The sequence below is a fragment of the Euphorbia lathyris genome, chromosome 10, assembly GCF_963576675.1.
Source record: "Euphorbia lathyris chromosome 10, ddEupLath1.1, whole genome shotgun sequence".
Taxonomy (NCBI): domain Eukaryota; kingdom Viridiplantae; phylum Streptophyta; class Magnoliopsida; order Malpighiales; family Euphorbiaceae; genus Euphorbia; species Euphorbia lathyris.
The window spans coordinates 72,370,681-72,381,427 of record NC_088919.1 but is presented as its reverse complement, the minus strand read 5'-3'; the positions used below and the strand labels follow the sequence as shown (position 1 = coordinate 72,381,427).

The 10,747-nt window shown below is 32.9% G+C and overlaps 1 protein-coding gene across 3 annotated transcripts; it reads left to right on the top strand.

Annotated features, from left to right (window-relative positions):
- The first annotated feature begins 961 nt into the window (after nt 1–961).
- Nucleotides 962–10,298, top strand: LOC136209399 (dihydroneopterin aldolase 2-like). 3 transcript variants are annotated; one of them, XM_066000849.1, is made up of 4 exons: nt 962–1,148; nt 1,376–1,468; nt 7,732–7,936; nt 9,928–10,298. In XM_066000849.1, the coding sequence occupies exons 3-4, from the start codon at nt 7,740–7,742 to the stop codon at nt 10,130–10,132; spliced, it is 402 nt and encodes a 133-aa protein (XP_065856921.1). In that variant the 5' UTR covers nt 962–1,148; nt 1,376–1,468; nt 7,732–7,739; the 3' UTR covers nt 10,133–10,298. The 3 variants fall into 3 exon arrangements, with proteins under 3 accessions (XP_065856921.1, XP_065856922.1, XP_065856923.1); XM_066000850.1 differs by lacking the exon at nt 1,376–1,468; XM_066000851.1 differs by lacking the exons at nt 962–1,148; nt 1,376–1,468 and adding an exon at nt 5,910–5,981.
- The last annotated feature ends 449 nt before the right edge of the window (nt 10,299–10,747 follow it).

The window sequence follows — 10,747 nt, the reverse complement described above, 5'->3', positions numbered from 1 at the left end:
TGATGACATTGTAGTATTTCACAATTGCGTTTTTCTTAACTTTTCCTATCTTTTCTCATTCCCCTTTTTTTATTTGTTCTCCTTCCTCTTCTCTTGTTCAAACACCCAATTATTTCTTTTATTTATATATTGAGGGTTTGTCAGTTCTTGGGTCATGGGTGCTCATCCCATCCAAGTTTTGTCTCGTTCCAATTTCTATAAAAAAAAAAAAGTTTATTAGAACCATTATTATTATTATTATAAGTTTATTAATGTCCAATATTATCATTAAAATTATTTTAAAGTCTAATATCATCATTATTGTTAAGTTCGGTAGCATTCAGTTAAGTTCAGTTCAGTATTCAGTAGCATTCAGTTCAGTTCAGTCCAGTTTAGTTCAGTTTCTTTCAGCGATAAAGAACGGAGCCTAACTCTAAACCTAGTATAAATAAATTATACTTATGGTTACTGAACTTTATCCATTTTAATATTATAACCACTAAACTTAAATTTTTAATGGTATAGCCTTTGAACTTTACATTTTTTAATACCAGTGGTCACTCAACTTTAATTAACTCCTCAAAATGAATATATTCAAGAATTAAAGTTGTTTAAAACAGTATTTACCATGAACCATATTTTTTATTTCCCAAAATTATCTTTTTCGGAACTTTTTCTCTCTAAAAATTATCTCTTTCCTAACCAAACAACACTTAATGACCTTAAAACGAAAAATTTCAAGAATTAAAACTTCTTAGAATATCATTAACTCTTCGAATTTTTTATTTTTAGTCCGTCAATGGTCGTTTTGAGGCGTTTAATAGCCACCGATGTTAAAAATTATAAAATCCAGATCTTAGCGTTAAGAATTAAAATTCAATAGTCATTTTAATAGCCATAATATTAAAATGTATAAAATTTCAGTGGCCATGGGTGTAATCTACCCTCTGAACTTTATTGATTATCAGTGCAATTAATCCCTCTTTTGTCACTTCCACCTCAAAAATTGCAGACACAGTCGCACACCCCTTTGTGCAACTTCTCTCTTTCCGTCGGCCTTATCTCCTTCTTGCTCTGAGTTTCGAGGATTCACAATTTCGGTTTACATCTTTCCAGCTTCTCTTCTTCATCTCCGACGATTTACTTCTCTCCTCGCTTCGTCATTTCAGGTGAGTTTATTTTGTTGTTGCTTGTTTTGATTTTCCGATTTGATTTTTTTTTTTTTTTTGAATTGTTATTCATGTCCACGGTTGTTCTTGCGGTTGCCTGAAACCGGAACTTTTTTTCCGATTTTCATCTCAAAAAATATCCTTAGATGTTTTTGTTTGCATTGTGTGAAAACGAAATTAGGAAGGGAAGGAAGAATTGATTAGATTTTCAATTATTATGGATTTAGGAATTACGAACCTTTGGAAATCACAAGATCTAGAATTCTGGGTGAAGTTCTTCATTCATGGGGTAAATTGCATTAATGCTCACTAAGTTTGAGGTAAGTTTCATACAGGATACTAAACTTCTTTTTGCTTCAATAAAATCTTGGGTTAAGGGGTAAAAATACTTAATGTTTTGAGCCAGAAGCAATTTTACCTATAGTGTAATTTTACCTTGGGTCTATGATTTCATTTTTTTTATAATTTAATAATAAAATTAGAGATTAATATTTATAAATTCGGTGAATTTTTTTGAATTTTTTTTTGTTTAATTCGTACAAAAAGACAGTATTCTTTTTCATATATCAATATTTGCTCTTGGCTTCCAACGTTACGGTAAATTCCACAATTTTAGACGTTAGAGGTAAAATTGATCCTGACCCAAAACGTTAGGGGTATTTTTGCACCTTAATCCTAAAATCTTTGAACTTTGACCTAATACATCACCCGCTCCCTGAACTTGTTCATAATAGTAAATTCACTCTCTAAATTTGCAAGTGTCTAACCAACTCTTTGAACTTGATTATTCTTGTATCACCAACTCTCTGAACTTGTCAATAAAAGTATATTAGCTCTCTAAACTTGCTTATTCAGTTGTTACAGAATAAGAAAGTTCAGGGAGTTAGTGAGATACTTATAAAGTTCAATGACTTAATCTACTGTTATGAATATGGACAAGTTCAGGAAGTTGATGATATGAAATAATCAAGTTTAATGAGCTGGGGAGACACTTGTAAAAGTTTAAAAAACCAATCTACTATTATGAACAAGCAGTAGTTCAAGGAACTGGTGATGTATTATGCTTTAAACTTTGCTTTCTCTTTTATATTTTAATTGGTTAAGATAAAAAAAAAAGGTAAATTCCAAAAAAAACCTTGTGGTTTGGCCGATTTCCAAAAAAACCCCTGTGGTTTGTTTTTACCAAAAAAAAGGACTGTGTTATACGCCGTTACCCGAAAAGCGGAAAATGGCTTAACACCGTTAAAAAGCTGACGTGGCGCAGAGGTAAAATTGGAAAATCGATTTTTTTTTATTTTTTTTATTTTTTTCCCCCTCTCTCCTCCTTCCTTCTTCCTTTTTCTCCTCCTTCTTCTTCATCTTCAACCCTTAATCGATTCAATTTCAAACCAGAAGAAGAAAGAAGCACAACGATTTGATCTTTATTCAGATCAGAAGTTCATAATCATGGTCTCTGATTCGATTTTGAACTCAACCAAACCCACCCAGCTCCCGACTCAAGAAGAAGAAGAAACAACCATTCAATCCGCTGCTCTTCTCTCTTTCAATACTGATTCCGATTCTTCAAATCCTACTCAGAAACCTACCACCACAATCGTCTTCATCTCTCTCCTTTTACTCACTTGCATTGCTCACACCGCCGCCTCCGCTTTCGCTTTCCTCTTCTTTTCAACTACTCCGATTCAGCAATCATCTTCCCTGGAAACGACGTCGCGCCCGTTGACCAAGCTCACCCGTCCTGTCGTGATTTTAGTTTCTTTCGATGGGTTTCGATTCGGTACCAATTTAAAACTCCGACGCCGAATATTCACCGTCTGATCAACAACGGGACTGAAGCAGAAACAGGTTTAATTCCGGTGTTTCCTACTCTTACTTTCCCTAATAATTACTCAATTTTCACTGGGCTTTACCCTGCTTACCATGGAATTATCAATAATCATTTCGTTGATCCGAATTTCGGCGATGTTTTCACGATGAGAAGCCATGAGCCCAAGTGGTGGCTCGGGGCTGCATAAAAAATGGAAGAAGAAGAAGGAGGAGGAAGAAGAAGAGGAGAAGGAAGGAGGAGGAGGAGGAGGAGAGAGAGAGAAAAAAATAAAAAAATAATAAAAAATCGATTTTCCAATTTTACCCTTCTGCCACGTCATCAAATTAACGGTGTTAAGCCATTTTCCGCTTTTCGGATAACGGCGTATAACACAGTCCTTTTTTTTGGTAAAAACAAACCACAGGGGTTTTTTTAGAAATCGGCCAAACCACAGGGGTTTTTTTTGGAATTTACCCAAAAAAAAGGGTCATTGGATTATTGACGTGACATCACTTTGAAAAGAACTTGCGATCCATGATTGTTAATGAACTCAAAATAAAAAAAAAATTAAGAATTGATAATATTTTAAATAATTTTTTAAAATTTTTATTTTGAGATCATTTAAATATTGTTTAATAAGAGACAAAATGTGAATTTTGATAATGAAAAATTTCTAAAAAACAGTGATTTTGAAAACTAAAAAAATTTAGTTTCATGATAAATATAGTTCTATAATTTTTAAATATTTCTATTTTAAGATCATAAAATTGAACTGTAATGTAAAAAAATATAAAATTGAGTGGACACATAGTAAATGAGTTAGTGGCTATGGATATAACATTTTATATGCCACGCGTAAAAAATAAAAATATATATTCTTTTTTTTTTTTTTTGGTAAGAATAAAAATATATATTCTAATTGTCACACTATAGTTTTAAGCAAATTAATTTAATAATACAATTTTTTATTTATTTAATTTAACTTAGAAAAAAAAAAAGTGTATTTTGTATTTTGTTTCCATTATTATACGTAAAATTTACAATGTGAATTTTTCTCACTTTATTAAAATGAAATTAAATTAAATGACTTTTATAAAATTGATTCCAAACTCAATAAACATTAATGTAAAGGTAAATAATTTATTAGTTCCTTCTTTTTTATCTAATATATTATTTAGTTCCTTTCTATTCTAGAAAACACATTATGAGGTCCTATCTTTTATTAATATTAACCTTCTGGTCATTCTGTCTATTTATTTTTGGATTTTTAACCGTTATATTTAGCATAAATAACATGGCCATTTTGTACAATACTACGACTATCCTGAAAACTAAGATATATATGGTCAGTTAAAAATCTAAAAAAATAGATAAAAGGATCATGTGATTAATATTGATAAAAGATAGAAAAACTAAACAATACCTTACATAAAAAAAAAGGTAGATACTAATAAATTATTTACCCTTAATATAATTTACCCGCTATTATGTCATTATTTTTTTTTGTGAATAATGTAAAATTATAACTGTTCGTTAGAAAAAAAAAATAGAGATGCTGACTTTTTTCTTATGATGTGATTCTATTTTTTTTTTTTTATAAATAGAGTAAGAAAACTAAATAAAGGAGAATGGAAAAGATATATGGTCTGCATAATTAACTACTCTTTTTTAATGATATTTCAGCCACTAATTTTCAAAAGTGACCAATAATTATATTCGATAACCTCTATTCTTGTCATTATTCTTGTTACTCATCTTGTGCTCCCGCCGGTTGATATTCGAAGGCTGCTGCTGGATGATCTCGTGGGAGCCGGCTTTTCTAGGATGGTTCCGCCTTAGTTTCTTTTCGTTTTTTATTGTTTCCTTTCTTATTTTTATCAAAAAAAAAAAACCAATTTTGTCTCATTATATTCAATAACCCCAAAATTTTAATTGTCCTGTAAACTTTCAAAAGTTCCTAATTATTTCATTTTGACACGTGGCAGAGCGTGTCTCCCATTTCTGCGTCCAACAAATTCTATTGAAAAATAAGAGATTATATTAGACATAAAGAGGGGCCATTTTGGAAAATTTTAAAGTTGAGGGTCAATTGAAATTTTATACCAACTACATAAAATTGGCAAAATATATGGCCGGCATAATCAACTACTCTTTATAGTAAGGTATAATACATTTCCAGCCCTCAAAGTTATCCAAAAATTACAACTAACTCCATAAACTTCAAAGCGTTACAATTAATCCTTCAACTTACTTATTTGGAACAAATAACCCTTCAAATATCACGTGGCAGCGCGTGAATCACGCGTTGAGACATGACATTTGAAGGGCTATTTGTTCTAAATAAACAAATTGAAGGGTTAATTGTAACATTTTGAAGTTTAGGATCAGTTGCAATTTTTGAACAACTTTCAGGGGACTGGGATGTATTATGCCTTTTAATAATATTTCTGCCACTTTCTCTTTTTTATTTATTAATGTAATCAATCATCCGACACGAAGGTAGGTAGCCCATCCCTTTCGCAACATAAAAAAACTGTTGTCCCATGAAATTAGATATCAATTAAAATAGGCATAATAGCCATTTTGCTCCCTAATCTAAGGTTTCAAAATCAACTAGGACATTAAACTATCAAAATCATCAAATTATCAATTGAATCCTCATTTTAAGCTAAAATCATCAATTGAGACCTTATCGAAAATCATCCGATTGAACAGTTTCAGACCCTTTTCCTCAAAATCATTTTGAACCAATACCAGTCTATATCAAATAGTTACAATTTCTGTTTTTAGGATAGGATGGAGACTCAATTGATGATTTTTACTTAGTTTAGGGACTTGATTGATGATTTTGATAGTTTAGGGTTCTAATTGACTTTAATGCTTAGTTTAAGAGGCCAAATAAGTATTATGCCATTAAAATATCTTAATCAAGATAATTTATTTTTTTTCAACTCTCATTTTTATAATTATCATTTATCCCTTTAAATACTCCAAATTCGGTATGAGTCTCATATTCCTGTTTTGAGGTTAGTCTCTCTTCATCTTTTGTTGTTTCTAGTGATATTTTCTGACTTTGCTGGATTTGATTTTGATAGTTTTTTTCATTTAATTATAATGAAAAGATTTGCTAATTAGGTTTCTCATTAAGATTTGCCAATTAGGGTTCTTATTAAGATTTGTTAATATTCCCTGTTCAAATCTCAATTATTCATCTAGAGGGGACAAGACGGTGACAGATCGAGGATTCACTGAGAAGGGGTGCTTACTGTGATTTATTGGTGCTAAATTGATTTTTTTTAAGTGTTTTTACATTAAAAGAAAAAAATCAAAGCCTCATTTACAGTTTCCATAGAATTTTCGGCAACTAGTAGGTGCTTAAGGCCCCCTAAACCCCCCCTTGGATCTGTCCTTGGAAGGGGGCAATCGCCTCCCTAGCTGGCCTTCCAGTGTTCCGCCCCTGCTAAAAATCATTTTGCCCCTTTTGTTGGGTGTTTCTTTAGCTCCCAAAATTGCTTACAGTGATATATTGGCTATCTGAATTTGTTTAAAGTGACCCAGTGATCTCTAAACTTGCTTATAGTGATATATTGTCCTTTGTACCTGCTTAATATGACATAGTTTTTAATTTGTTCAAATTCTCTCTTGTTCTGCTAAGTGGATTTAGAGAGTTAGTTATATTACTTTAAACAAGTTCATGAGGTTAACCTCTTGCCAGCCTGCCCTGGTGGTTCCGCCACTGCTAAAAGATCATTTGGGCCTTTTTGTCAGGTGTTTCGTTATTTCCCAAACTTGCTTAGAATGATATATTAGCCATCTGAATTTGTTTAAAGCGATTTAATGACCTCTAAACTTGCTTATAGTAATATATTGTCTCTTGGACTTGCTTAATATGATATAATTTTTAATGAAATTAAGGGTTAAAATGGTCCTGAAGTTAGCATGTAAGATCAGTTTACCCCCAAATTAAAATTTAGGTATCAACTCAGCCCTGAAGCTGCCAATATTTGACAAATTAGCGAAAATTTGACAAATTTTTAGGTATTGAAACTGATTCTATTTGCGCTAATTTGTAAAACATTATCAACTTCAGCACTGAGTTGATACCTGAACTTCAAATTGGACTAAATTGAATCTGTCTGCTAACTTGAGGACCAAATTTACCCTTAATTCGTTTTTAATTGTCTAAATTATGTCTTGTTCTACTACGTGGATTTAGAGTTTTAATCATGTTACTTTAAACAAGTTCTGAGGCTAACGAGACACTCTATAAGTTCAGGATGCAATCGGTTTTTTGGAACAAGCTCAAAGGGCTCCTGATGTAGGAAATCTATTATAACAATATCTTATTTATCCGCTAATTTCTCTTAAATTACGAGATCTTTTTCCGGTTTGATTTTTAATCCGTAAACCCAAATATCCACCTAGTAGAATAGGTCTCTATTTTCATTCCTTGGATTTCCAAAAAAAAGAAATAAAATCTTGAACACCGTTTTCAAAATTGCCCTCATCTTTGATTTTTTTATACTTGTTATTTTTGTTGTTCAACATAATTGAACTCTCAAAACTGTTTTCCTTGGATTGAATTGAAGCAAAGGAACTTCAAAAAGAGGTGGCAATTTCGTGTTTCGTGTTATCTCATATATATGTTTCATATGGTTATACATGACATAAATTTTTGAAAAATGACTTTCGTATCAATCATGTCGTCTTATAAATAATGTTTTCATGTTCTATTCCTTAACTTCTATCTAAAAAGAAAACCTTGTTATTGATCAGGATTAGTGATGGAAGATGAGGAAATTATTGGAGGAGACAAACTCATATTAAGAGGGTTGAAATTCCATGGATTCCATGGAGTAAAACCTGCAGAAAGAACACTTGGACAGAAATTCTTGATAGATGTTGATGCCTGGATGGATCTCAGAGCTGCTGGTAAATCCGATCAGCTCTCCGATACTATTAGCTATACCGATATTTACCGGTGAGCAATTTTCAAATCCTTTATCTGTTACAAAATCTAACAATTAATCTATAGTTTACCATTGATGTTTCTACATTTGCATATGTTAATCATATCTAAATCTGTGTGTGGAACTTAAAATTTAGATATGGCAACAAAATTTAGATATGGCAACAATATTTATGATCTATGTTGCACGGACACTCCTCTTTAGTAGTGTTTCTGCGTTTTGTGTCTGTTTCGATTGTAGTTTCAAGGCTATTTTATGAAGATTATGTTTTGTAAATAATGTTTCCCGTGTTCATGCCTGTGTCTGTTTCTGTGTCCGTGCAACATAGTTTATGATAGTTTATGATGTGTTTGAGTTTGTAGGTCAGATCATGACAGCGACTATAAATTATATGCGTTTATTAATCTTTATATGTGTAATTGTGGTTATTGCTGAACTAATTTTCTGCGTTTTCGTGTCTGTTTCCATTGTAGTTTCAAGGCTATTTTATGAAGGTTATGTTTTAGAAATAATGTTTCCCATGTCCATATACGTGTCTGTTTCTGTATCTGTGCAACATAGTTTATGATGTATTTGAGTTTGTAGATCATGACAGCGACTATAAATTATGTGTTTATTAATCTTTATACGTGTAATTGTGGTTATTACTGAATTAATTTACATACAAATATCTCTTCTAGCCAGGCTCAAACTTGACCGTAACATGTTTTCGACTGCGACTGAACAGGGAACGGGTACCATTAGATTCCGAAAATATGTTATGTGCTGCACCTTGCGCTATCATGTGCAGCAAGTCGTCTTTATAGTCTTCGAGACTTAGATTCCGAAATTATGTTTTGTGTTGCACCTTGCGCTATTACGTGCAGCAAATTCTCTTATATTAGAGGATTAATAAAACAAACGAGCCCTAAGGTATTGGGTCGGTGTGGAAGTGAACTGATCTCGCCTTTGTCTTGTAGTCTTTGAGACTTAGATTCCGAAATTATGTTATGTGCTGCACCTAGCACTATTACGTGCATCAAATCGTCTTATATCTGTCTTGTAGTCTTTGAGACATAGATTCCGAAATTATGTTATGTGCTGCACCTAGCACTATTACGTGCATCAAATCGTCTTATATCTGTCTTGTAGTCTTTGAGACATAGATTCCGAAATTATGTTATGTGCTGCACCTCGCGCTATTACGTGCAGCTAGGGCTGTAATCGAGCCGAGCTGAGCTTTGGCCTGCTCAAGCTCGACTTGCTATAAAATTAACGAGTTCGAGCCCGAACCCGCTCAGCTCATTAGAAAATAAACGAGCTCAATCCGAGCTTCGAGCTTGTTTCGAGCCTAAAATCCTCTTTGAACTTGGTTCATTAAGGAAATTACAAAACCATGAATTGTTTGTGAGTAAATCGTTAATTATATTTATGAAGTTTGCTCGCAAATAGCTATTTAATTGTGTACATAAACAAGCTAACAAGCAAAGTTCGTGAATAACTAAACAATATGCATACAAATAGTTCATCTATTACTCATTTATTATGTTTGTGAACGAACTCATCTAATAGAAATGAAATAATATTAAGTTTAGATATTTATGAACTAACACAAAACTATATATTTTTCTAGAAAACTAAAATTTGTTCATAAATGTTCTAATCGAGTCTGCTCACGAGCTTTCGAGCCGAGTTTTGATATGCTCAAACTTGGCTCGTTTACGAATCCATCCAGTAAATCGTGCTCACGAGCGGCTCGTTTACAAATCGAGCCGAAGAGCTTTTATCGAGCCGACAGCCGAGCCGCTCATGAGTGGCTCGGCTCATTTACAGCCCTACGTGCAGCATATCATCTTATATCTGTCTTGTAGTCTTTGAGACTTAGATTCTATGTTATGTGCTGCACCTCGCGCTATTACGTGCAGCCAATCGTCTTATATCTGCTATAGTCTTTCCTGAGAATTGCAGTTTTCTTTTGAGCATGATGTTTGTCTTGATTGTTGTTAACTTGGCTATTCAACAGCATCGTTAAGGGAATCGTTGAGGGAACACCGCAGAATCTACTTGAGTCGGTGGCTGAACAAATCGCCTCTTCTACCCTGACTAAGCACCCCAGAATATCCGCTGTGCGCGTAAAAGTTGGGAAGCCTCATGTTGCTGTTCATGGTCCATTGGATTATTTGGGAGTTGAGATTCTCCGGCGCAGAGGTGTTCATACCGCAGACTAAACTGTCGTTTCGGCAGTTCTTTTGTCTCGGTAATTTCTGCAGTTGAATTTCTTTTATGTAAAGTAAAATTAGTTCATACTTTATGATAAGTGTGAATAATGTATTTTTGTATTGAGGACTGTATTTTCATCAATGCAGAGCTTTTGTATGTATGTTGTATGAACAATTAGTTAATATGCTCGTCTCGTCTGCTCGTATCAGATGAATTGTCTCTATATAAATTGTGTTCTATAATAACAAAAATTGAAGGCTCTAAATGTAACACGTACATTCAATCAAATAATTAAAAGTTGCTTGACAAGAGTTGCTATCTATGAAGCACCGACTCGGGTGCGGATACGGATGCGGACGCGGTGCGGACACGGCAAACGGTATTTTTAGAAAATATGAGACACGGGTGCAGTGGGACACGGCAAATTCTATATAATTAATTAATTAATTATATATATATATATATATATATATATATATATATATATATATATATATATATATATATATAAACTTGCTAAATCACAAATAAGTCATTCTCTAATAGCAATGATGAAATCGCAAGGATTTTGGTACGGATGAAATTAGACAAGACAACGACAAGAAAGAAGATGAAATCGTAAG

Coding starts and splice junctions, on each gene's coding strand:
- LOC136209399 (XM_066000850.1), top strand. CDS start 7,740: ATGGAAGATGAGGAAATTATTGGAGGAGACAAACTCATATTAAGAGGG. Junction 7,937..9,927: donor AGCTATACCGATATTTACCG/GTGAGCAATTTT, acceptor GCTATTCAACAG/CATCGTTAAGGGAATCGTTG.